The following is a 26,888-nucleotide window of genomic DNA, read 5'->3' as shown; positions in this document are numbered from 1 at the left end:
ATCGCCTTGGACTCACCAAATGCCAATGCAAAGGGCTTATTCTAATACACTCCAATTCTAATCCCAGCAAATGTACACTTAAATGCTTCTGTTAAATAAGTACATTTAAAATCTCTCTTGGAGACACAGAGAACACTCACAGGAGTTATAAATGGAATTTGGGGTTGAAAAGGACCTTGGCTTTCGATTCCAAACCTCCCCTTTGACAGCTGATGAGAGAGACCCGGGAAGGGTCACTGGCCCAACATCCAGGACAAAACCAGTTTGCTGAGTAACAGCAGTCCACGGCACTTCCTCTACAACCACAGGAATTATTTCACAATTAAGTTCTTTTCTCAAGATCCTCCTACTTGGACTCTTAACAGAAGGCAACTTTTTTGTGTGCTTGAGAAAGGGAATGTGCTCAAGTCTCCATGGTGGGCTGGGAAACTTTCCTAGCTGTTAGGAAAGGGAGAAAAATGTCCAGGAAACTTCCCCGCAGAGAAATGCAATGGTACAAGTAAGTGAATCAGCGTTTATTATCTCAGGAACCAACGGAACAAATGAGCAACTGCAGTTCATTTCCAGGCGGACACTGCTCCCTCCCGTTTCATTCAGTTCTGACTTGGATCAGACTAGAAAAAGTCTACCTGACAAACAGGATGTCAACTATAACAGAATTAGGACTGTGTCATTTTAAATGTTGGCAGAAAAATGAAGTGCAGTCCTAAGTAACGCAACCAACCTAAGCGTCACCGAGCACACAGGGAGAAAGTGCAGTTTAGGTCTATTAAAGTACCAACTACTTAGGTTTCAAATATTGAACATTCAAATATTCAGATATGAATATTCAAACATTCAAATATCACGTATTATTCAACAAGAATTTAATTTCGGGGAACGTGAGGGGAAGGGGATGGAACGTGCAGAGGGGCATGTCTGCCCAGGGCTAGGGCCAACCATGGGCCTGGGCCGTCTGCATTCAAGGCACTGGCTTCTGCAGCGTCTGGACTGAAGGCAGGAGAGGGGGGAGCTCTGCAGTGAAGACACTAACAACACAGCAAATCCTTTTATTTGCAATTTAAGAGCAACGCAGGGGTCCAGAGATAGGCGTGACTTGCTAATGTGAAGTCCTCCCTAGGAGCATCACCACCAATGCTTCATTGTCACTGCCTGTTGGCAAGCAGGTTCTTAAAGAAAAATAGGATTCTCTAGAAAAGACTTGGGGAAAGCTGACCGGCAAGATGACAAGTGGAACAGGAACGGTGCTCAGCTTCCCTAACCAGGTTCAACATTCACACGGACGTGTCCCTGCGGTGGAAACAACTGAATGAAAGCTAGAGAGTCAGGATTTCATCTGCCTTTCACTCCCTTTCAACATCAGCAAGATTTTCAGATCCTGTTCAGGAAGGCATCTAACTTTTTTTAAGAGACAGGATGGTGACAGCAGACAGCTGAGGCCACTCCCCCACAACCCCTGTTGTCCCTGGACTATCTTATCTTAATGCCTCCTACCCACCGAACTTGGCAAGAGAAACCATCTGCCTCCCTTGAAAGGAAACCCCGTGTACACAATTGATGGCACTGCTCTTCACGTGTTTCCTCAGGAGCTCTAGGGCCAAGGCCACCGAGAGACCTAGTCATCCACCGTGATGTTCCGGAAGAGGTACGCCATGGACTCCCCATTGTGGATCCTCCGGATTGCTTCAGAAAGAATCAGACTGATGTCCACAGTCTTTATCTTGGGACACTGCAGCTTCTGCACCTCGTGAGGGACAGTGTTCGTCACCACCACCTGGTTGCGCAGTAACAGAAAATACACACCGTCACTGACGCTGTGCGGCCTGACGAGGTCACTGGAAACGTGTATCTAACATGTGGTGCCCACACACCAAGTTTCAAAGGACAAAACCTTACTTCACGGGGTGTGTTGTTACAAACCAAACCAACACTACGCAAGGGAAGGTTTACATTCAAGGGAAGAGATTCAAAAGAGAAGCTTATGGAGGTCTTAGTCTATGTATGCAGAAATGATGAGATGAGACCCAGCTCTGTGAGAAACCTTCCTATTAGGGAAGAATTTAGGTCTTGAGAGAAATGCTACTTTAGAATCAAATTATACTGAAGTACAGAGAGCAAGTCTATATGAAAATAGACATATATTCCTAACTGCGCGTGCATGCGTGCTAAGTCACTTTAGTCATGTTCGACTCTTTGCAACCCTATAGACTGTAGCCCACCAGGCTCCTCTGTTCGTGAGATTCTCCAGGCAAGAATACTGGAGTGGTTGCCATGTCCCCCTCCAGGGGATCTTCCCGACCCAGGGATCGAACCTCTGTCTCCTGTGGCTCCTGCACTGCAGGTGCATTCTTTATACCGCTGAGCTACCAGGCAAGCCCGTATTTCTAACTGTAAATCTGACATCTGCCCAGACAGACTGCTAGCCACCCAAAGCATGATTTCAGTCCTTTGGAGAGGAAGGAAGTGATACTGACTGAGCCACTGAACTATTCACAGAAGACAGAGCAGCAAATCATGACTCAGGAGCACACAGACCTCTACGCTGGACTAAGTAAACTTCCCTGAATGGCTTACCCAGGATGTCTACCTTACACAGAAATAATGTTAGCTCTTTCCATATAAAATAAAGATTTAAAACCTCAAAAAGAGCAGACAGACCTCGTCAATGGAGGACTCCTCGATCAGACGGGGGGCCTCTGCGGACAGGATGCCATGGGTGGCCATGACGTAGATCCTGTAAGCGCCTCTCTCCTTCAGAATCTCCGCAGCCGCCACGAAGCTCTCCACGTCGTCGATGATGTCGTCCTGCGGAGAGACCCACACTCGGGCTCAAGGAGGTCCCTCCACCCCCGTCTGTAAACACGTGCCTCTCTGCACTTCGCTTTCGAGGGTGTCCAGTGGAAGAACAGAGCCATCGCCTGGGTCAAAGACAGGACTGAACAGCCCTCGGCAGCGGCAACAGAGCCGCGTGGACTGAACTTCCAAGGAGAGCGTGGCAAAGCCTCACAGTCACACGTGACATCCCAGCTTCAGCTCAGGAGATCTCCCAAGACTCCTCTCCCAATTTCACACTTCTGATGAAAACCCCACAGCCAGTGTCTCATTTACTGTTTGCCCAAGAGGAAGTTAATTGATGGGAACAGAGCAATGAAGTGAGCCATAGTAAAGGCTGGATCCTGTGGCCCAGCAGAGGCAGTTAAGAGCTGGGAGCACAGGTATCGTGTTAAAGTAACAAAGGAGACACACGTTCTCAATAGTGAAAATGGAAGGCCCATCTAGCTCACTTCATGGCCCACAGACTTAAGGGTGAGGAGTAGGGTCAGCTGGTTTCATAGAACCCAGAGCCCTGAAGACAGAGGTTATTTGTGGAACTGAATTTACTTACAGGTGCTACTACTGTGCTCATTTTACATGTGTAAGTTGTAATAATAATCCCTGTTCATCTGGTTAAAAGTTTCTGCTACTTGTCCTAGGGGGGTCCAAGGCTAGACGGAGCCATTTGTATGTACCATCACCACTGGACACCCATCCCAAGGTGGACACCTACTAAAAGTGATGTGATCTCTGCACAGCAGGGGGACGGTGACCTACCACTATGATCGCGATGCGTCCTCCCACATCTCCAACTACCGTTATGGGCGGCTTCTCCTTGGCCATCATCACTAGGAAAGCAAAACAAATCACAAGACCCCAGTCAGCCAAGGGTCACTAGGTGAATGAAGTCATCACATCACATTCCCTGGAACAGGTGGCAGAGCCCAGACAGACAAGTGAAAAATGTGTGGATTTCCCTCAATTAACCGGGGGCCTCCCAGAGATGGGTTATCTAGAGGAGCACCGTCCAGCAGCAAGGAAGCTGAGTTTAAACTTTCCATACCCATATCACAAAGCAAAAAGAAACAGGTGAAATTCACAGATTTTTCATTTACTCAGTATACCTAACATATTATCATTTTGACACATAATTGATATGCACCTTTATTAGAGACATTTTACTTTTTTTTTTTTCATCACTGTCTTCCTACTTGGTGTGCCTTCTCTACACGTGGTAATTCTCAGTTGGGACCAACCACATTTCAAGGGCTCAGCAGCCCCGTGTGCCCAAGACCCAGACCACCCTGGGTGCACGGGGACCTCCAGATGGAGGTTGGAGGAGCAGAGCTAGAAAGATCTCACCTGCACAGAGAAGCAGCCCCACCGCAATGCCACTCAGAACAGAAACACAATAAAGAAACAAACAAACGCGGCTAAGTAGAAAGTCAACAGGGAAATGCTGCCAAAGAGCTGGCTTGACTTCGTTTTCCTCTGAGGTGACCTTACTGGGACAAAGAATGTAACCTCACTATCAGATAACTACACCACTGACATCATCAGTTTCCTGAAAATTAGGAAGCTGAAGACAATCACAAGTCCACCATCTTTTCCTGATTTAAAGTGAAAGTGTAAGTGAAGTCGCTTAGTCCTGTCCGACTCTTGGACTGCAGCCTACCAGGCTCCTCCGTCCATGGGATTTTCCAGCAAGAGTACTGGAGTGGGGTGCCATTTCCTTCTCCAGGGGATCTTCCTGACCCAGGGATTGAACCCAGGTCTCCCTCGTTGTAGGCAGACGCTTTACCATCTGAGCTACCAGGGAAACTGGTCCTGATTTACCTGGTCCTTAAAGTTGAGGCTTCTTATCTACTACAAAATTTACATGTGAAAAAGGCCCATCCCGAGCACAAAGCAAACTACAGGATGCTGAAGGGACAGAGGAATTCACCTGAAAAGGGGGTTAGGTAAACTGAGCACGCTGTGTCTGTCGCTTCAGTAACTCTTTGCAACTCCATGGACTATAGCCCGCCAGGCTCCTCTATCCACAGGGAGATCCTCCGGGCAAGAATACTGGAGGGGTTGCCACGCCCTCCTCCAGGGGATCTTCCTAACCCAGAGATCGAACCCACGTCTCCCGAGGCTCCTGCACTGCAGGCAGATTCTTTACTGCTGAGCCACCACGGAAGCCCCAGTAAACCGAGCGGGCAGAAGTATGTCAGAATAGATATTCTGCTTTTTTTGGAACACTTTTTTTTTTTTTTCCCAGCCACTCTGCATGGCATGCAGGATCTTAGTTCCCCGATCTGTGCCCCCTGCACTGGGAGTGTGGAGTCTTAACCACTGGACTACAGGGGAAGTCTTGGAAGCTTCTTTTAATTCTGAAATATCTACTGTAGGAATAGTGAGGGAAGGGGAAGAGGCTAAATTCAGGGTAATTCTACAGTTTAGTAATTATCAGCAGGCCATCCACCAGAGCCGACTCCTCTCGACAGGTGCTATAAACCTGGAAGAACAGCTGTCCCTCTGCGTACACCAGCACATCAGCCAGGCTGAAATCCAACACTATGTTACTGGCAAACTTCAACAGACACTTCCCGATTTCCCATTCCGGAAACAAGGGCAATTTCCTGAATTTGGGCAGTCACAAAGGCCCTGCGTATAAGCATCACCTAAAAGAGGAGGAAGTAAACAACCAACATCGGAAAAGCCCTCCTCAAATCCTGTCTGTAAATTAAACCACGGGGGTAGGTGGTTATGCTGACCTCCCCACTTCTTAAAGAGATGTGGTCCCTTCTTGACCATTTTTCTCTGTAAAAAAAGAAAAAGACTGCAAGCTGGTATCTCCTGTCAGACCGCAACAGAAACTCAGCTCTAGTCTGATGCTCCTGTTGACTCTTTGGTAAGCCTACCTTTCCCCCTCAAAAATTCTGTCAGTTTGAAATGAAAAACAGGCATGGCTAGGGTCAAGGCTTAAAAAAAAAAAAAAAAAAAGACTAGGAAAACAAAAGCTTCAATCCTGGTACGCTCAGTCCCTGCTCAAAACTGGCTTTGGGAGCAGCACAAACTCAACACGCAATTTGGTGGCTACTAAAAAAGAGACAGACTTCATCAGAGCATCAAGAGAACAGGCCCTCACAGGACCTCCCTGGGGGCGCAGTGGGTTAAGAATCCGCCTGCCAATGCCAGGGACATGGGTTTGACTCCTGATCTGGGAAGATCTCACGTGCTACGGAGCAGCTAAGCCCGTGCTCCGCAACAAGAGAAGCCACCGCAAGAAGTTCAAGCACCCTAGAGAGTAGCCTCTGCTCGTCACAAGTAGAGAAAAGCCCGTGCAGCAACAAAGACCCAGCACAGCCAAAAATAAATCAACAAATAAAATTACTAAAAACAAAAAAAATCAGGTATATCAGGTCAAAAGAGCTACATCACTAAAATAAATGCTAGTTACCTGATCACCAAAGCCTGATATTTGACAAACGTTTGCCAGCATCCATCTTGTGTGCAAGTGTGCTACGTCGCTTCAGTTGTGTCTGACACTTTGTGACCCTCTAGACTGTAGCCCACAAGGCTCTTCTGTCCACGGGATTCTCCAGGCAAGAACACTGGAGTGGGCTGCCACACCCTCCTCCAGGGAATCTTCCAGACCCAGGGATCCAACCCGTGTCTCTCGGTCTCCTGCACTGGCAGGTGGGCATGTACCACTAGTGCCACCTGGGAAGCGCCATCACCCTCTTACCAAAGTGCAAAAGCCTGAGATTTCACACCACTACACACACAACTTTTTACTAAAGCCAAAATTATTTCACACTCTTGGAAAGCCAAGCGCTACCCAGATTAGCTCTACTGTCCTCAATGCCTACAAATGTGGGTAACAAAATATTTCACAAAAGACAAAATCACTATAATACCATTCAATTATTTTAAAATATTGAGATAGCATGTCACTTATAAATAGAATCTAAAAAAGCACACAGATGAACTTATTTATAAAACAAAACAAACTCACAGACTTAGGAAACAGAGGTGTGAAGGGGGATAAATTAGGAGTTTGGGATAAACAGATTTGTTACATATACACTACTGTACGTAAAATAGTCAGCAAGGACAATAGTAGCAATATACAGCTACTGTATAGCACAGGGGACTCTACTCAGTACTCTGTAATAACGTATAAGGGAAAAGAATCTGAAAAATAGACATATGTGTGTATATATATGTATAATATGTGTGATAGATATAATATTGAACATATAACTAAACTCGGCTTCCCTGGTAGCTCAGTGGTTAAGAATCCACCTGCCAATTCAGGAGATGCAGGTTCAATCCCTGGATCAGGAAGATGCCCTGGAGAAGGAAATGGCAACCCACTCCAGTATTCTTGCCTAGGAAATCCCATGGACAGAGGAGTCTGGCAGGCTACAGTCCATACAGTCACAAAAGTCAGACACACAACTTAGCAACTAAACAGCAACAACCACAAATAACTAAACCACTTTGCTGTACACTCAAAATTAACCCAGTACTGTAAATCAACTACACTCCAATATAAAATAATTTTTAAATAATATTAATACTAAAAAAAGAAATAAAATTTCAAACTTGAAAAATAGAAAATACCAGAATACATCCACGTAGGAATGAACTCCTAGCCACTCGTACTATTCAAAACTGTCTTCAATTTACAAATAGAATCAAGACACGGCTGCTCTTACATGGCAATTCCAGCCCTGGGTGGACAGTCGCGTTCTTGACCATCGGCGGGGAATGGCGGCCGTCATCCATGTCCATCTCTGCACACTGGGCCTCCCCGTGGATGACAGCCAGGCCCAGACGCAGCCTCTCCGCGTACGACTGGGCCCTGAGAGGAGGCCAACAGGAGTGGGTGAGACGCATGAGAAGGAAGACCCAGGCACGGCTTTCTTATCACTTCATTAACCACAGAATGAAAATACCAGTCCACCGTTTAGGGACACACAAAGTAACTGTTTCTACAAGTCAGAATGTGAGGCTCAGGCCAGAATGCAAACGTCTCAAGAGGCACCCTAGCGGGGACGTGGGCTGGCATCTGATTCTGGGCATTTTGGTTCTACTCTTTGCCCAACAGCCTCACATTCATCTTTAGTTGCTTTTTGGTTTTGTCTTTTTCTCTATTTTTTGGCCGCTTGTCACGCCAGGATATTAGCTCCCTAGCCAGGGAGGGAAGCTGAGACCCCGACACTGGAAACTCACTGTCTTGGCCACTGGACTGCCAGGGGAGTCACTCATCTTCAGAATTCTGTTCAAAAAGGTTTCAAAAACCAATGCCTGAAAGGCGCTTGTGCAATTCTTGTTTTCCTTTTGCTGAGAACTTGAAGGAAGAACTTCATTTTCTCCCAAGGGAAAACTGAGTAATTCCAAGAACCACTCTGTTACTTGGAGACTAGAGGTAAAGCTGTGGTTTGGAGTATGACAATGACTTGGGGGAAAGCTGGACTCGGGAGCTTTCACAGGCTGTATTAGGACAGACCCTGGGTCCTAACACAGCCCATTTGGACTTCAGAAGCACCCAAAAGGGATGAGTGTGTCTGGCTTATTTACCTTTTTGCAGCATCAGGCGACTTAGCTACAATGACTGCATTTCTGTAATTTGGAATCTAGATTTGGAGGAAAAATAAGAAAATACTGAAAAGGTATCAAAAAATAAACAAATAAACAAAAATACTTGGGTGCTGGCATTACATCTTTTTCCTCTTATAAAAATGATCCATATTAGCAAATAAGTATGCTAGAATCTCATTCACACAGTTACCATTTTTTAATCCCTATCAATTAGCATCATGGCCAAAGTAGGCTACATCAAGAAGATAAAAAACAATTCTTAAAACCTTCATTTTAGAAAACATAAGCAAATAGCTAATGATAAGGAAATCTGTCTTTAATGTCTTTAAAAAATAAAAGATCCTCTGTGCCTCAACGCTGACTCTGGCTGGCTGCCTCAGGTATTAAGACTTCAGCAAGAGATCATGTGATCACCCTTTGCGCCTTCCAATATGGAAACCTGGTACCAGAGAAGAACTACATGGGGTTTCTTTTGAGGACAAGGGGGTATTTGCTGGTGCTCCTCACTTCTTCCTGGATATACTGAAGCAGGAAAGGTGAGGCTCTAAGGTTGTCCACGGGAAAGCTGAAAAAGCCTTGTATTTCCTTTTGATGAAGATCCATAGTGATAATGTGAGTTAAACCTGAAATTTTAAAACACAAAATTACAAAGTTCACCCGTACAAATTGACAGCTACAGTGGACACAAACTAGACGCCCAGTGCCTGCTTCCTAACAGAAGACTGAAGGCAGGGGGCACTGACCAAGTGCGCCGTTTCTATGCCTTATTTGCAACCTTAACAAAACTTAGTAAAGACAATGTTAAGCCTGATGTAAAGGAGCCTATAACCTTCCACGTGGATTAGAAAACTAAACCCAGAAAAAGCAGTGCTCTCTTCTACTCTAACCATTGGCTTGGGCCTGAAAACCAGGAAAAGAAAAATCAGGCAGAAGCAAAAATATGAATGGGGCATTAAATACTGGAGCAAAAATAGATGTAAAAAACAAGTAAGGCCTTGATTAAAGAATCTAGGAAGAAATGTTGAAGGGCTGTAGATAAATGCAGAAGAAACAGGAAAGCAAAAGCAAAGTAATATATATTCTAGAGAGAAAGAAACCACAAAACGCAAGGATAAGACACTGAAGACTCCAGAGAAATCTGTGTTATGTCCTAAGAGAACGGGTTAGGAAGTACACTTACAGAAAAACAGTGAAAACACTCTTTTAATCAACAGTGCTAAACAAAAGAAAATGTACATTCATGGCAAGTGGCCAAGCTCACTGAAAAATTTCCAGAGCAAAATTTCTGGTTCTTTGGAAAGAACCAGAATTACTTCTTCTTTCCAAAAACATTACACATTTTTAAAGAATGGAATTCAAGTATGTTTCTGAGGACTCAGATCTATATTTGAGTTTTTAAATAAACATGAAGCAAATAAAATCCCAACAATTGAAAGGCTGTTACATTGAACAGAAAGTAGGTCACTACAAAAACATACGATGAAAATGATCTGCTATGATCTGCTATGATGTGCTATTCAGAAAGACAATCAGGGAGGAAGAAGAGAGTATATAAGCTGAAGAAATGGTAAAAAAAAAAAACAAACACCCAGTTTTACTACTATGTACATACAGAATTTCGTGCTCAGTCGCATCTGACTCTTTGTGACCCCATGGACTGTAGCCCGCCAGGCTCCTCTGTCCATAGGATTACTCCAGCAAGGACACTGGAGTGGGCTGCCATTTCCTCTTCTAAGGGGCTTTCCCAACCCAGGGGTCAGATCGAACCCGCGTCTCCTGTGGCTCCTGTGGCTCCTGCATTGGCAGGGGGAAATTCTTTATCACTGAGCTCCCTGGTAGCTAAGGTTTAAACAAATCTAGACCTGAAGCTCAAAAGATCACAGCTGAATGCCAAGATGGTCCACTAAAATTTCAGTGATGATAAGATGAACAGGACATAGAATGAGGAAAAAGTCCAAGTTAAGAGAAAAGAATCCTGAAGCAGACAAGGTCACTCTGAAGTGGGACAAAGAGGAAAAAAAATGTACACCTAAGTTCACGATCCTTAACCAGAATTATGCAAAAGCAAGCAAGACAAAGAAACTACCCAACACCACTCAGAGAAATAAGTATCCACCAACCACCTACGGCTGGTGGGGTATGGACTGCTCTGGCCCGGGGAGGGTCCTAACCGCCCGTGTGGGGCCCCGGGCGTGGGCCGCACTCACCTGCTTTTGCCAGCATGGACGCTAGGAGCTTGCACACAATGGAGCCCCTCTTCCGCATCTTGCTCTGCTTGCTGTAGGGGAAGTAGGGGATGACACCAATGATGTTCCTGGCACAGGCGGTCTTCAGTGCGTATGCCATGATCAGCAACTCCATCACGGCTGTGTTCACGTCTCTGAAATAGGTGAGATTTGTCCTTTGGGATTAATGTCACTTATTAACCCCTGGCAAGGATCTCAATCCCAGCAACCTGACCTGGGTTACCAAGATGAGTGTTAATGTGAATCATCTCAGTAGCTTAGGATGGCACCTCCTGAATAGAGGAGGAAGCTGGTTCGCTTTTCTTTTGAGCTGCATGAACTTTAGTTTGCATCTGAGGTTACTGACATTCACAGCACCATCATCCACACTCATCTCTGCCTGGATCTTGTCAGTGATACGGTCATGGGAGTGGCAGGTGAAGCAGATGTTGACTGCTGATGACCACAGTTAACCCACACCTGCTGGTACCAACCCCAGGATCTGAACTCGGGCCAGGGTGCTGGCACCTTCTTTTCCTGGGAACACCAGGGAAAATCCACCCCTTCTATTTAGCTGAAAGAATTTGTTTTTTTTTTTTCTTTTTGGGGTGGAGAGAAGGATGAGCAGGGCGGGAAGGTCTTGGATGTTAACTTCCAAAAATCTCCCCCGCCCCTTCTTCCCCTAAGATATAGATTCACGTGCGTGCTCAGTCGCTCAGTTGTATCAGACCCTTTGCCTACGAGGCAAAGGGTATGGACATAGCCTATCAGGCTACTCTGTCCATGGGATTCCCCAGGCAAGAATCCTGGAGCAGGTTGCCATTTCCTTCTCCATAGGAATCTTCCTGACCCAGGAACTGAACCCAAGTCTCCTGTGGATCCTGCATTGGCAGGCAGAATCTTTACCACTGAAGCCACCTGCAATACAAAGATTACCCAGACAAACAAAGAAGGAAATGGGAATCTGAAAGGTATTCAAAGGAAAGGTTATTTCCAAATTTTAATGAATGCTGAGTGCCACCCTTTGCCAAGACTGATCAAGTATAACGTAAGGCTCTGCTCTTAAAGGGCCTTGAAATCCTTCAGGATGACCTTCTAAAGTTCAACCCTCTCTCTAGCCTCCTCCCAACTCTTCTTGGGATTGTCCAGGTGTCCTCGAACACCCTTTCTTTTGCATTAGGAGTGTATTTCCCCCTTGCCTTCCCAAGATAAAGAAGATCATTTCCCATGTCCGAGTTCCCACCCAAGTGAGGAACAGGCTCTTCAGATTATACTTTACCAAAAAAAAAAAAAGTTTTATTTATTTATGTTAATTTTTGCCCATTTTCCCCCATACCTGTGGTATGTGGGATCTCAGTTACCTGACCAGGGACCGAACCTGCACTCCTGATTTGGAAGACAAAGTCTTAACCACTGGATCACCAGGGAAATCCCTGGATTATTTATTCAGTTCTTGAATCACCTGATCAAAATGGAAAGGCCTGCCATCAACACAGCAGAAAATAAATGTTGAATAAGTGGTCGAATGACATACTTATCACGAAACGCTTTTTAGCTTGAAGGACTGTCAGGCCACTTCCCCGCAGTGGCTTCCAGTTTACATTCACCTGCGCACCTGGGAGGGAGCAACCCTTTCACTCTGACATGGCTCCGTGCCCACGCTCACCGGGGGGGCCTCCTACCTCCCCTTTGTAGTCTGGACTTTTTACGACTACTTCAAGCTTCAGTCATAAGCTTCTGTGTTTATTTCTCCCACAGGGTAGGCAGAGTTGATTCTGGGCTCAACTTCAAGATGCAACTGTCAACTGAGACATTCCTTTTGGATTGCTAACAGGTTCCATATTTTCCAGTTATCATTTCCTTTCTCTGAAATAAACTGGCATCTTCTTCTCCCTCATATTCCCAAGTTAATAACATCCCACGTCTGGCATCAAAAGGTCAGAAGACACACAACCTTTTGGTATAATCGTGACAAGACACTTATTAAACACTTTCAAGGTTATTAGGTTGGTGCAAAAGTAATTGCGGTTTCCCACTGTTGAACTTTGCTGTTTTGGAATACTTCCTTAAATAAATGTGGTTATATTATACATCATTTTAATGCCCGTTTCTCACTTTATGTTTTTTTGCTAATGACTTATTACTGTGTATTTTATATTTATTTTAAACTAGGGAAATGACGTTAGACAAAAAGCAAGTTCCTGCAATTTTCTTATTCAAGTTCAAAATGCGTTATAAAGCAGCAGAGACAACTAGCAACATCAACAATGCGTTTGCCCCAGGAACTGGCTAACAACGCACAGGGCAGTGGTGGTTCACAAGTTTGGCAAAGGAGATGAGACTCTTGAGGACGATGAGCACAGTGGCTGGCCATCAGAAGTTGACAACAGCCAACCGAGAGCGTCATTGAAGCTGATCCTCACAACTACACGAGAAGTTGCCAAAGAACTCGACAATGACCGTTCTACCATCAAACAGCCTTTGAAGCAAATTGAAAAGGTGAAAAAGCTCAATAAGTACGTGCCTCGTGAGCTGACCAAAAATTAAAAAACTGTCATTTTGAAATGTCATCTTCTCCTATTTTGTGCAGCAACAACGAACCATTTCTCGATTGGATTGATTGTGACATGCAATGAAAAGTATATTTTATACGACAACCGGCGAGAATCAGCTCAGTGGCTGGACTGAGAAGAAGCTCCAAAGCATTTCCCAAAGCCAAACTTGCACCAAAAAAATGTCACGGTCACTGTTTGGTAGTCTGTGCCAGTCTGATCCACTACAGCTTTGTGATCCTGGCAGAACATTACACGTGAGAAGTATGCTCAGCAAGTCGACAAGATGCATCGAAAACTGCAACGCCTGCAGCTGGGGCTGCAGAAAGGACCTAATTCTTCTCCATGACAACACCTAACCGTACGCGGTACAACCAGCGCTTCAGAAGTTGAATGAGTTGTGCTACAAAGTTTTGCTTCGTCCGCCATATTCACCTGACCTCTCGACAACCAAATACCACTTCTTCAATCATCTTGACAACTTTTTGCAGGGAAAATGTTTCCACGACCAGCAGAAGGCAGAAAATGCTTTCCAAGAGTTTGTAGAATCCCGAAGCACCGATTTTTACACTACAGGAATATACCAACTTATTCCTCTGGCAAAAATGTGTTGCTTTTAATGGTTCCTATTTTGATTAATAAAAATGTGTTTGAGCCCAGTTAAAATGATTTAAAATTCATGGTCTAAAATCGTAATTACATTTGTATCAACCTAACACTTAGGAATTCATAATACTTGGTCAGTTTTCCACACTCTTCAACAATTTTCATCCTGCATCATCCATTTACCAAATAATTACTGAGCACCTTGCCTCAGGTACCGTATTAGGTGGGGAGGTAACATGGTAAAAGAGGCTGACCTCATCTTGTTGGGGGGAGGTCCTCTGGCTTTCCCCCACCATCACCCTTGGAATCATTTGTCCCTAGGAGAACGCTAACTCACCTGAGAATGTTCCCTTCGCCTTCTGACCCTTCAGCCCTGAGAACAGAGCTCCCCGCCCACAACAGATCATCTCAATGGATGCCTGTGGGCTCTGGGGGCTCAGATGAAGCCGGTACGGCACTCAGGATAGAACGTATGTAACTCAGGAGTCCGTCTCTAAACATCAGGCATCGTATACCCTCTATCAAAAGCTGCTTCCACATACAGGCTGCTTGTTGACGTTAGATAAGCTTTCTTAATCTTCCACTGGTGTGGTGCACGTGTGGCATTAAAAAAGCTTCACTGGACGTGGTGGTTTCTTACACCGGATCCCAATGCCAACAACACGTTGAGGGCTGAAGTTAATTCAACAGATCCTGGAAGAATGTTTATCTGGGTCATGAGTTTTCCGCTGTCCCTGTGACAGCATTTACAACACAACCGTCCACCACGAGGTTTACACACCACGCGAGGGAGGGCCAGGCGGTAAGACACTGAGTGTGACAAGAGGACAGAAACTTCGGAGAAGCCTTGATTTCAGAGTAACTTTCTTTCCACTAATTACTAATCTCTCCCACGAGTTGTTTGTTTTTTTTTTTTACTTTTTCCATTTCCTAATGACCTATGCACCAGGGGATTCAACATTCTCTAGATCAAGGCTAAGGAAAGCCTCCCATGCCCTACCCCCTTTCCGTCAGGAAGGCGACAAAAGGGCCTTTGTCACAGGGGCTCTACCCATTCTCTGAGGGACGCCAGACAAACTGGATACCAGGCAGTTACTGTGTGAGTTAGCAGGGCCAAGAGAAACTGGCTGGCAGCTCCTGCTTTGTTTATCTGTTCCCAGCATATTCTGGCTAGTGCCTGTAATCTCTAAGTAGAACAATCTTAATTGTTTACCAACTCTTTTTCTCTTCCCTAAGACTATCACATCTTATATTAACCTTGGCTCTTACTGCTCTCTCATTTTCAATGGGCAAAAAATGAGTGCGAGGTAAGGACACAGTCTATATGTATCAGTTAAAACTGCACAGACAGACCAGCAACACAGACGGAAGAACTGAGAACAGGGTCAGGGAGCAGGAAGTACGCCACCTCCACCTCCAACAATTAATCACTTGCAGCAAGTAAGCTTCATGTTCTTTTAATGAGTCGTCTTATGCGGCTCAGTGATAAAGAATCCGCCTGCCAATGCAGGACACATGGGTTCAATTCCTGAGTGGGGAAGATCCCCTGGAGAAGCAGATGGCAACTCATCCCAGTATTCTTGCCTGGGAAATTCTACGGACAGAGGAGCCTGGTGGGCTACAGTCCGTGGGGCCGCAAAGAGGTGGACAGGACTTAGTGACTAAACACCAGCAGTTACATCAACAAACCAGAATGTGTGACACAAAACACGAAAACCTGTCCTTCAAACAGCACTTCGTAAGCTTCCTATCTAGTTCACTCGGCTGCAGTGTTCAGTTTACCTGGGAGCTCCCTGAGTCCCTCCCTGTGACAGCGTGATTTAGTCAGGAATACCTATTTGGTTGCCATTTCTGGCTCTGTCTGGAAACCCTTGGAATTTCCTAAGCTTTGAGACTAGTAAAGGTGTCTTTAGTTATGTTAACGAGGTGACTTTTGGACTACTCCTGAAGGAGGAGACTGGTTGCCTGGGAGACAGACCACGTGTTAGAGAAGTTGAACTTTCAGTCCTATCCCGTGACGTCTGGATTCAATCGATCGCCAATGGCTAAGGATTTAATAGATCATACCTATGGAATGAAGCCTCTGTAAAAACCCAAAAAGGAGGGGGTTCAGAGAACTTCCGGGTTGGAGAGCTGGGGGGTGAGCAGCTGAAAGCTCCAGACCCCTCCCTGCATACCTTGCCCAGGACACCTCTTGACTTCCACCAGAGTCAAGCCCTGAGGAGAATTCAGGATGGAGAAAAAACAAGCAGCTCTCTAGACTTTGGGTAACAGGCCCTAGATAAAAAGATGCATACCTAAGGGCTAATTTCAATGACCTCAAATCCTTATCTTCCCAAGTACAGAAAAGCACTAAAATCATTGTGATGTCTCTGCTTTGTGATCAGCAATAATCTTCTGATGTTTCACTTCCCCCCCTCCCCCCGCCCCCCCAACTCTGAAAAAACCTCACACATATCCTGGTTCCTCTCTTACCTCATCAGAGTGGTTCCTTAGCGCCATCTCTGAGACCGGCTCCAAGGCTATAGTCCTCAGTAAGGTCCTCAAATAAAACTTAACTTGCAACTTTTAAGCTGTGCATTTTGCACCGATTGGCAATCTATATAACCACGTATGGCAGATAGGACTAAAAAACCAAATTCCCTGCTAAATTAACTAAATTTAGTTGTCATTCAAATATTCTGTAGTCAGGCAACAGAATGTTGTTTTACACTGTTTACTGGGACAAACCCAGCAAACTCTTCATGGGACACACACACACACACACACACACACACACACACATTCTCTGTCTTTTCTCCAAATTTTGCTCCCATCCCCATCATCCTGAAAGATACAGGAACTGTCCAGTGAAGGTGTTCTGCTTTGACACCACCAAACTGAACCCCAGGGAAGCCAACTGTGGCTTCTAAAATAATCTCAAAACAAGTACACACGGGAACCGCACCATCTTCAGGACGTGGTTCTGGTTTCTAAAAGCATCACGTGTATCTGTGCTGCTGCTTCAAAGAGAAGCCTTTCCACATGGTGAGTATGTAAAATTACTGTCATGTTATCCTATACGAGTCACTCTCTCCACTGCAACTCCAAGGACTGCTCCTTACCTCTTCCTTTGGTTAAATTTCAAATATCCTAAGCATGAGTAGAAAAAATCAAACAAAAACAATAACAAATATTTCCCAATAAGCTATTAACCAACATGTTTTTCCATGTTTCTTTTGTCCTTCCCCTGGAAAACACGTCCACGTTAGAAAGTTCAGTCTATAGTGCTGCCCCAACTCCACCCTGGATTGCACATATTAACATTTCTGCTGCCTTCTGGGTTACCATGAGATATGGAAACCAATAATTAGATACAGCACAACTTCCTGCCACCAAGGAAACGAACTGCCTATCCTGAGGGGCACTCAACAAAATCAACTGGCCGAAGTGTCAACATCTTCCAAAAGTGTCAAAAGTTTTGAAAGTCAAGGAAAGACTAAGGGACGGTTCCAGACTGTCTAGAAGGTAAGATACATGACAAGTAAGTGCCGCCTGAGCCTCAACTGGCTCCTGGAGCCAGGAAGAGCCCTGGGGGACAGCAGACAACTGGGGATGGTGTCTGAGGCTTAGGTGGTAATGACACAGAGGTCTCAGTATCCTGATTTTGATGGCAGCACTGTGGCTGTATAGAATGCCCTTGTTGGGAACTAACTTGTGGTCTGGCGGTTAAGCTTTCACTGCCATGGGCCCGGGTTTGATCCCTGGTCGGGGAACTGAGATACCACAGACCATGTGGTGCAGGAAAAAAAAAAGAGAGAGAGAGAGAAAGAAAGGTCTCCTTTGTAGGAATCACACACTGTGTGATTTGGGGGGGTAGGGAGATATCAGACTGGCAAATTTGTCTAAAGTGGCTGTACTGCACAGACAAGTTTTCTGTAAATCTGTGACTATTTCAAAATCTGAATCTTTAAAAGATGAAGCGGCTCTTTCTGTGTTGATATGATACATGGCTTTTTTTTTTTTTTTTAAGTTCAGCAATGTGCAACAGCACTTTTTTTTTTTTTTTTTTTTCTTTTTGGCCACACCGCCTGGCTTGTAGGATCTTGGTTCCCCAACCAGGAATCAAACCCATACCCCCTGAAGTAGAAGGGTACAGTCCTCACCACCGGACTGCCAGGGAACTCCCTATCAGGCTCCTTCTATGCAAAAAATTAAGAAAAACATATACACAACTGCTTGAACATGCAGAGTCTCTGAAAGGATGCCTAGGAACCCGATGACACTTGCCACATCCAGGGAGGGATGCGGAGTGGCTGAGGGCCGAGGAGGGCAGAGGTGGGCCTCGTTACACACCCTTTTGAAATCTAAGCCACGCAGGGAAATTAAAATGGCTTTTATTTTGGTTTCGAGGATCACCTGAATGATGGAGCCTAAATTTGTCTGTACATATCCAACAGAGAGGAACAAACACCTACTTAAACTAGTTATCTCAGAAGACTAGGGGGTGGATGAGGGCTGGGGAATTTTTATTTTCTGATACACGTTTCTATAAAGCTTGTGTTTTTAGAGATGAGTATTACTCCTATAATCAGAAAAAAATATTAAAAATAAAATACTGAGTAGCTACCAGTTATCAGTGTACAAGGAAACTCTTTATACTAGGGTTCAGATCACGTTCTCCATGACCCTGTGGTCCTCAGCTTCCTGCAGGCCCAACTTTCTCAATCCCATCAGAGGGGACTGTAAGGAAAAGGTTTTTTCCTTCTCTGTACATTCACAACACTTAATACTGCTGGTCACTAAATGTGCTGGGGTTTTCCCATAGACACGTAGTTCTCAGAATCTTGGGGGCACCAGCTGGGTGTCCTACCATTCGGTTCAATTCTGACTGTCTCTCTCTGGACATAGCAACAGATCCCACAGCTTAAGAGCCCAGTCCCATGGGACCACCCTTCCTCACTTCAGATATGGGCAAGTCCAGGCTGTCACCTGTGTCTAACCAACCTGCTATAAATTGAGAGGTTCCTAGGACCCACTCCTCAGCTCCGATTAGTTTGCTAGAGCAAATTAATAATAATAATAAAAAGAAGAACTCAGGGAATTCCCTGGAGACCCAGCGGTTAGGCCTTGGTGCTTCCACTGCAGGGGGGCACGGGTTTGATCCCTGGTGGGGGAACAAAGATCCTGCATGCTGTATGGCAGAAGGGTGCAGAGCGTCCCCAACCTTGCTGTGAGCACCCACCTCCCAGCACCCCCATCTTCACCAACCCAGAAGCTCTCCACACCCAGGCCTTCTGGGGGTTTTATGGAGGCTTCATGATACCGGCACAAGTGGTCAAATCATGGCCACTGGAGACGGATTCAACTCCTCCCCAGAGGTCACAGGGGCTAGGTTGAAGGTACCCACCCTCTCATCACAAGGTTGGTGCCCCCAGGAACCAGCCCCCATCCTGGGTTTATCCAGGGGATTTCCAAAAACTCCTTGCATTAACATAATTCAGGGGTAACTGAAAGGGGCTTGTTCTGAATAATGGAGATACTTTGACTGCTATTCTCACGGAGGAAGTTCCAACAGTTTTAGGAGCTCTGCGCCAGGACAGGAAGACCAAATCCATATTTCTTATTATAAATCTCAGAATCACAGGGACCAAACAAGAGCAGCCACGTAGGACTGACACACGAGGATTAAAAGTGATGCGTGTAATGCGTCCACGTGCTGGGGCACCCAGTGCCCTGCTTATCACTAACACAATCTCAAGAACTGAACTGATCGAGATGTGAAGGTCTGGATTTTTCAAAGACACCAACCCCATCCCAGTGAGGGGCTGAGAGGAGAGAACCCCACGGGAAGTTCACACTCAGGCATGCCAGGATTCTGCCAGGGCCTGTCCTCCTGCCTGGAGAGGAGGAGTAGATGGCGTCTGCAATAGAGACGGTCGGGGGGACCAGCCACTGTGCAAAATTAAATGCAGTGCAAAAACCAGCCTCAGTGGATATGAACCAGAGCAGCTATGCACCGCATTTAACAACAAGGGCTCTCAGTAGAGCGGAACAGACAGACCCTGGCAAATGGAGGGAGGATATTTCGTCCTTGAGGAGCTTCAAGCTTGGAAAAGATGATCAAGGAAACACACAGCGGTTAAGTACAGTGTGACAAGCACGGAAAGAATTCCAAAAGACGGATGTGTGTGTCTGTATGCATGCAAACACATACATATATATCGTATTTTAGAAAGCATTTAACATACAAACACATTTAAATTTAGAGAAAACTGAAGTTCACATGAAGAAACAGCAAGGTACATCACTAAGATTTTTAGAGGAAAAGGGATAAAGTCGTGCTCTTACCTGGGTATTGTCTGTATAATGAAAATATCTTGGCCACGAACAGATTCTTGTATTTCAACTCTTGTTTCTGAAAAATAAAAATGTTCTATAGTTTTAAGGAAAAGTACTTCATGCTGTAAGAATGTAAGAATTGGGCAGCAATTGGAGTAAGCAATTGGGCAGTAAGGAGTCTAAACAACAACTCATTGGAAAAGACCCTGATGCTGGGAAGATTGAAGGCAGGAGGAGAAGGGCACCACAGAGGATGAGATGGCTGGATGGCATCACCAACTGGGTGCACATGAGGTTGAGCAAGCTCCGGGAGTTAGTGATGGACAGGGAAGCCTGGCGTGCGGCAGTCCATGGGGTCGCTAAAAGTCGGACATGACTGAGCGACTGAACTGAACTTAAATCAACACTTCACTTAGTGTACCAAAATAAATTCTTAATAGATCTGGGAATGGCATGTACTGAAAAAAAAAGTCAAGCTCAGGGGAAAATAAGCCAAAAATAGACTAGAAGGCAAAAGCAATAATCAGGTCTATGTAAAATCTCAGGGTCCAGAAAAGAAAATCCGTCACTAAATAAACACAAGATGCTCAGGGAAAAGTATTCAGCAATTAAAGAGGCCAAGGGTTAATATCTGTATTGTTCTTTTAACAACGCCGTGGTCTCCTCTGTTTCAGGCCCTGAGCTGGGGTCCCAAAGAGGAGGACTGGACCAAGGGGACACAGAGTGACCCGGGAGAGACAATGCAGTGCCACAGACTGGCAAACACTCCAGGCCAGTATGTAGGAGAAAGCCCAGCCACGAGAGAGGAGAAACGCCTGGGGACGACGGCCTCACCGCAGGCTGGACCATGTAGCGGGAACGCAAGTGAGGAACAGCGGGGGCAGGGTGTGCCAAGCCGGGGCAGGGGTATCACTGTGCATCTGGAGACAGACTGAAAGAGGAGAAGGAGACAGAGAGGAGGGCAGGGAGCCAACTGTGGCCAGACTTCCCAAGAGTCTGGATTTTATTCCAAAGTAGATAGGAGAACCACTGGAGGATTCGTGGGATCACTGGCTACTGCGTAAAGAGAATGGTGGCAAAGCAGGAGTGGCTACTTGGAGAGCCACTCCAGGACGTTTTTTGGAGTCCAGGCAAGTGACAGACAGTGCGCTGGACCAGAGCAGCAGCAGTGGAGGTAGTGAGGGGAGCAGGCAGATTTCAAATGGATTCCTGAGCAGAGCACACAAGACATGCTCATGGGTGTAATGCGAGGTGAAGCAGGTGAGATGGGCAGAACCTAGGTCCCAAAGGGCCCCAACACGACTGCTAAGGAGACTGAACTCTAGCCTGTAAAATGTGAAGCAGAGGTAAGTCAAAAACGTTTGCATTGTGGAAATAACGCGTTGGCGGGGAGCAGAACAAACTAAAGGCTGAAAATGCAAGTAAGAAGGCCTGTTAAGAAGCTGCTTTGACAGCACGAGAGAGAGAGGAGGCCCAGAACAGTGATGGGAAGATGGAGAAAAAGGTGCTCCCCAAACCTCCCTCCTTTCCTACAATGCTTCATTTATGAGATCCCCAAATGCCATCACAATGAACCGAACCTGTTACTGTTAAACAGGCTATCTCACCTATATGCACTCACCTTCACTGGAAGTCACGCTTCCAATGAAGGGGACTGGGGTTCAATCCCGGGTCGGGGAACTAAGATTGCCACATGCTGCACAACTCAGCCAAAAAATAAACAAATTAATTGAAAAAGAAGAATGAAGGCTCTTTTTTAGAAAAACTCCAGTTCACAGGCATGTGTATAACAACAACAACAACAAAAATCAAAATAAGCATCTCCTGACTTGCCCTGGCAGGAAAGCTTCTGAAGTCACCAAGTTAACAGCTATTGAGTGTGGAAGCTGGATTAAGGGTTTCTGGGGGTTGATTATATAACACAGATGTAACCTGTATACACTCCAGAACGTATGCTTTACATTACTACCCAATACTTTGCTTTTTTAGCTCCCCAAACATCAGTTTCATCTTAATTATCTCCTGAGCAAACACAGAAACATGAATCCAAGGCTTTCCACTTTGCAAAAATAATTCCCAGCTGGGCGTTTATTCCTGGAACACGGCTATCAACAAAGGGCCTTCAAGCAGTATTACTTTATGTTCCAGCTCTCCCTGGAAGCCCAGGCAGGGGATCTCCCTGGAGGTCCAGTGGACCTCACGCTTCCACTGCAGGAGATGCAGGTTCCACCCTGGGCTGGGAATTAAGAGCCCCACATCCTTCGCCTGGTTCGGAACAAAAAACTTAGGCGGCAACAAAAAGTGGTTTTGTTGACAAGACTTGAGAGAAAAAATGAGAGATAAAACTAACTCAAAGAGGTTTTTAAAGTAAGTCATTACCTATCTAGTACAGATGGCTCTTAACACCATTTGATGACTTAGTGAGACAGATAAATGTAGAAAGTCTGTATCAAATACAGCAAAATAAGGAAGAAAAATCTCTTCCATCACTTTTTTCATTCTAAAATGATAAGATATTTGCATTACCTTGGAACAACAGGAAAGAAGACTTAAGGAGACAACAAGAAGTCAAGGTTTGCTGCTGCTAAGTCATTTCAGTCGTGTCCAACTGTGGGACCTCAGAGACGGCAGCCCACCAGGCTCCCCTGTCCCTGGGATTCTCCAGGCAAGAACACTGGAGTGGGGTGCCATTTCCTTCTCCAATGCATGAAAGTGAAAAGTGAAAGTGAAGCCGCTCAGTCGTGTCTGACTCCTAGCGACCCCATGGACTGCAGCCCACCAGGCTCCTCCGTCCATGGGATTTTCCAGGCAAGAGTACTGCAGTGGGGTGCCATTGCCTTCTCCAGTCAAGGTTTAGAAGTACTGAAAACTTTCCAACCCTATTGTTAAAGAGCAACGGATTTCTGTGTTAAATATTAGTAACACTCGCCTTTTAAAAACATGCCAGTCAATTAAACAGAGCCTGAAGGACAAAGAACGTTTAAGAAGTTTAACTTACCTCCATTGGTCTCTTGATAAACCACAGACTTCCCCAATTCAGCACCAAGACGCCTAAAGGGAGAAAAAAAGCAATTAAGCCCCTTTCAGAAGTGCAGAGTCTTAACCACTGGACCATCAGAGAAGTCACAACTCCAAAGAAGGGGACTGGGGTTCAATCCCCGGTCAGGGAACTAAGATCCCACATGCTGTGTAACTCAGCCAAAAAATAAACAATTGAAAAAGAAGAATGAAGGCTCTTTTTAGAAAAACTCCAGTTCACAGGCACGTGTTTAACAAAAAGACTACAATAACTACATCAGCTGCTGCTGCTAAGTCACTTCAGTCCGACTCTGTGTGACCCCACAGATGGAAGCCCACCAGGCTCCCCCGTCCCTGGGATTCTCCAGGCAAGAACACTGGAGTAGGTTGCCATTTCCTTCTCCAATGCATGAAAGTGAAAAGTGAAAGTGAAGTCGCTCAATCGTATCCAACTTAGGGACCCCATGAACTGCAGCCTACCAGGCTTCTCTGTCCATGGGATTTTCCAGGCAAGAGTACTGGAGTGGGGTGCCATCACCTTCTCCGAATACATCAGCATTCTTTTACCAAAAAAAAAAAAAAAAAAAAATTTAGAAAATTTAACTCATTAAGAACTAAAACTCCGCTGTCATTCCATGAGCAGCTTCCAGCGCTCACCATTCTGTAACACACCACTTTACTGGGAAGAGCCCACAACCAAAGTTTAACATCTAGTTCCATCATTTTTCGAATAATAATTGTCTTGCAAAATCGATTGCAAACAAATACGTGGTTAGCAGCAATAATTCCAAAAACACAAGCCAAAGGTAAATGCCTCAGTGGTCAAAAGCATCAGACTTCCGTGTCATTAACCAAACGCAATATGAATCTTGTTTGGATCCTGATTAGAACAAAGCAAGTAGAAAACTCATTTTTGAGACAATCTAGGAAATATGCTTTCCTTGTGGCTCAGATGGTAAAGAACCTGCCTATAATGCAGGAGACCCAGGTTCAGGCCCTGGGTCGGGAAGATCCCCTGGAAAAGGAAACGGCAGCTCACTCCAGTATTCTTGCCCCCATGGACAGAGCCTGGTGGGCTACGGTCTGTGGGGTCGCAAAGACGTGACTGAGTGACTAACACACACAGTGAAATACATTAGGACTAGACATGAGAGTAGACAAAGGAATTAATAATGGGTTTTGTTTGTTTTCAGTTATGAGTCAGTATTACCATTTTTATGAGTGAAATAAGGGCTGTTGATAATCGGTTGTTGTTTATGTTCTACAATCTGTTTAAAAACACTCCAGCCAAGTATACAACAGAACATTATTCAGTCTTAAAAAGAAATGAAACTCTGGTACATGCTACAATACGGATGTGCTATGTGCTTAGTTGCTCAGTTGTGTCTGACTCTTTGGGACCCCATGGACGGTAGCCCGGCTAGGCTCCTCTGTCCACAGGGATTCTCTAGGCAAGAATACTGGAGTAGGTTGCCATGCCCTCCTCCAGGGGATCTTCCCAACCCAGGGACTGAACTCAGGTCTCCCACATTGTGGACAGATTCTTTACCACTGAGCCACCAGGGAAGCCCACATTATTGATGAACCTCGATTGAAAAAAAAAAAAGATTCTAAGTAAAAAAGTCAGACACAAAAAGACAAATATTGTATGAGTCCATGTATAGGAAGACCTTAGAATGGGAACATTCACAGCTACAGAAAATAGAACAGAGGTTACCAGGGACTGGGAGGGGTGGATAAAGGGGAGTTAGTACTTAAAGAGAGTACAGAGTTCCTATTTGAAATGATGAAAAAGATCTAGAAATGAACAGTGCTGATAATCACACAACACTGTGAATGTACTTAATGCCAGTGAATTACACACTTAAAAATGGTTAAAACTTAAAACTTTTCTGGAACAATTTTTTCAAGAACCAAATATATATATATATATATATATAAAAGACCAAGGCAAAACCATTGACTATTTAATTCTGCCCTCCCCGCTCTGGTTTCTTTCAGCAAGGTCACTGTGGTAAATGTGACCCAAAATAAACAAACACAAGCTTTATATTTAAAATTAGTGTTTTAGTTGGCCTCAGAAGGAAAGACAAATAATCAGTGGTCAGGAATGGAAACGAGGTAGTAGACTGCAAAAGGACTGTTTGTTTTTTTACACTCTTCTAATCTCATTTAAAACTAACTAAAAAGAACACAGGCATTACTGAGATAATATGACTAAAGTTTCCCCTTTCTTCTACATTTTTCATCTAGAATTTTAAAATATATTCATGCATTACTTATAACTCTGAAAACCCCACAGAACTCTAATAAAGTTGTTTAAAACGTGAAAATGACTTTAAAAGTTAAAAAACAAGCTTATTTATTTTTTTAACAACTTTATTTGCAAAGGCCTCAGAAGGTTCTTTCTCTACAATAGGCTCTGGAACTCTCTACAAGAGCCAACTAGAAAAGAGGCCATTTAGTAAGCATGTATTATTCAGAGGGCCACTATGAACCTCTGCTCTGCTAGACGCTTGAAGGCATGAACCATTATTTGGTTCGTGTTGACAATGTTCTGGGCCCAGTAGAAGGAACTGTCTCTATCTTACAATGAAGTTCAGGAAAATCAAGTCTCTTGCCCAGGGGCAAGACGCCCAAGGTCCTAAGACCCCAAATGCCACTCGAGGCTGGAGGCTTCCTTAGGTGAACAAGTGAAAAAGCAAAGACTTTAGACTGATCGAACCTAACTGACTTACAGACTACGGTTAGACCTGTCGTTTCAATCATCAGCTGCGATAAATCTGCTCCCCGGGGTTGCCTTGTCCTCACTGCCCTCCCCTACACGTCTGCTTCAGTCCGTGCATCTTGGGCCTCGAGGGTCTTTCACTTGCAAGGCCGCCCCCGGCCACCCCCATCTACTGCACCCGATGTTTTAACTACGTGCCGGCCTCCGTCTCCCCGGGTGGGAAGACTTGGGAACCGCAGCGATCAGATCCAGAGGTCAACTCCAACCGTGGGAAAAGCAGCCAAACCCAGAGCCGCCCCCGATCCCACAAAGTTCTAATCTGGCGGGGCGGGGGTTTCCACCGCCTGGGAGGTGGGAGTGGGGAGCCGAAAGCAGGGCGGGCGCTCCAAGGACCCGAGGGGTGGGCTGGGGGAGAAGCCAGTTAATAGCCAACCGGCCCAACGCGTTTTCAGCTTCCGAGTTGGGGTCGGGGCTGAGGGTGGGGGCGGCAGGATGAAGGGGCCAAATCATCCCTCGCCCCGGTCGGGGGATGTGGAGGCGAAGAGGAGCAAGGACGGTCTCCCCGAAAGGAAGGGGCCCCCCGGGACATCCGCTATTCCCCGCCCCTTACTCGGTGATGCGCTTGGCCAGCTCGGTGCAGGCGGCCGTGGAGTTGGCAGAGAAGACTCGGTAGCCGGTGCGGGCGGCGTTCATGGCGGGGCGGGCGGCGGGGCAGGCTCGCGGGGCGCGGAAAGCGGAGGACACGGAGAGCGGGGGCAGCAGCAGCAGCTTCCTAGGCATCGTCCGGCCCGGGGGCGCGGTTACAGCCGGCCCTCGCGGGTCTGCACCGGGGAGCGGTTCTGACGGAGGCGGCCGCGAGGCCAGCGCAGCGAAGGCGCCGAGAAAACCGACACTGGAGGCGGGGGGCGGGGAGAGTCTCGAGACCCCCAACCTCCTCGTACCAAAGGCCACTCGCTGAGGAATCAGGCGCGACCAGAGAGCGAAGTAACCTGCGCCGCCGATCACCTCAAAGACAGCGACGAGGGCTCC

The 26,888-nt window shown here is 45.8% G+C and overlaps 1 protein-coding gene across 1 annotated transcript; it reads right to left on the bottom strand.

Moving 5' to 3' along the window:
• Positions 1 to 500: 500 nt before the first annotated feature.
• Positions 501 to 26,888, bottom strand: PRPSAP1 (phosphoribosyl pyrophosphate synthetase associated protein 1). Its single transcript, XM_027518631.1, has 10 exons — positions 26,470 to 26,888; positions 23,112 to 23,164; positions 20,123 to 20,189; positions 10,617 to 10,789; positions 8,917 to 9,032; positions 8,389 to 8,444; positions 7,524 to 7,669; positions 3,592 to 3,662; positions 2,659 to 2,805; positions 501 to 1,774 (listed from the first exon to the last, which is right to left on the bottom strand). Exons 1-10 carry the CDS (start codon positions 26,637 to 26,639, stop codon positions 1,616 to 1,618), a joined length of 1,158 nt encoding a protein of 385 aa, XP_027374432.1. The 5' UTR covers positions 26,640 to 26,888; the 3' UTR covers positions 501 to 1,615.

Source organism: Bos indicus x Bos taurus, chromosome 19 (genome assembly GCF_003369695.1).
Source record: "Bos indicus x Bos taurus breed Angus x Brahman F1 hybrid chromosome 19, Bos_hybrid_MaternalHap_v2.0, whole genome shotgun sequence".
In the NCBI taxonomy this organism is placed as follows: Eukaryota; Metazoa; Chordata; class Mammalia; order Artiodactyla; family Bovidae; genus Bos; species Bos indicus x Bos taurus.
Note: the sequence above shows the minus strand (reverse complement) of the source record. Positions and strands in the feature narration are given on the sequence as shown.

Coding starts and splice junctions, on each gene's coding strand:
- PRPSAP1 (XM_027518631.1), bottom strand. CDS start 26,639: ATGCCTAGGAAGCTGCTGCTGCTGCCCCCGCTCTCCGTGTCCTCCGCT. Junction 20,190..23,111: donor TTATCAAGAGACCAATGGAG/GTAAGTTAAACT, acceptor TTTATTTTTCAG/AAACAAGAGTTGAAATACAA. Junction 8,445..8,916: donor TTCAGTATATCCAGGAAGAA/GTGAGGAGCACC, acceptor CTCCAAATCTAG/ATTCCAAATTACAGAAATGC.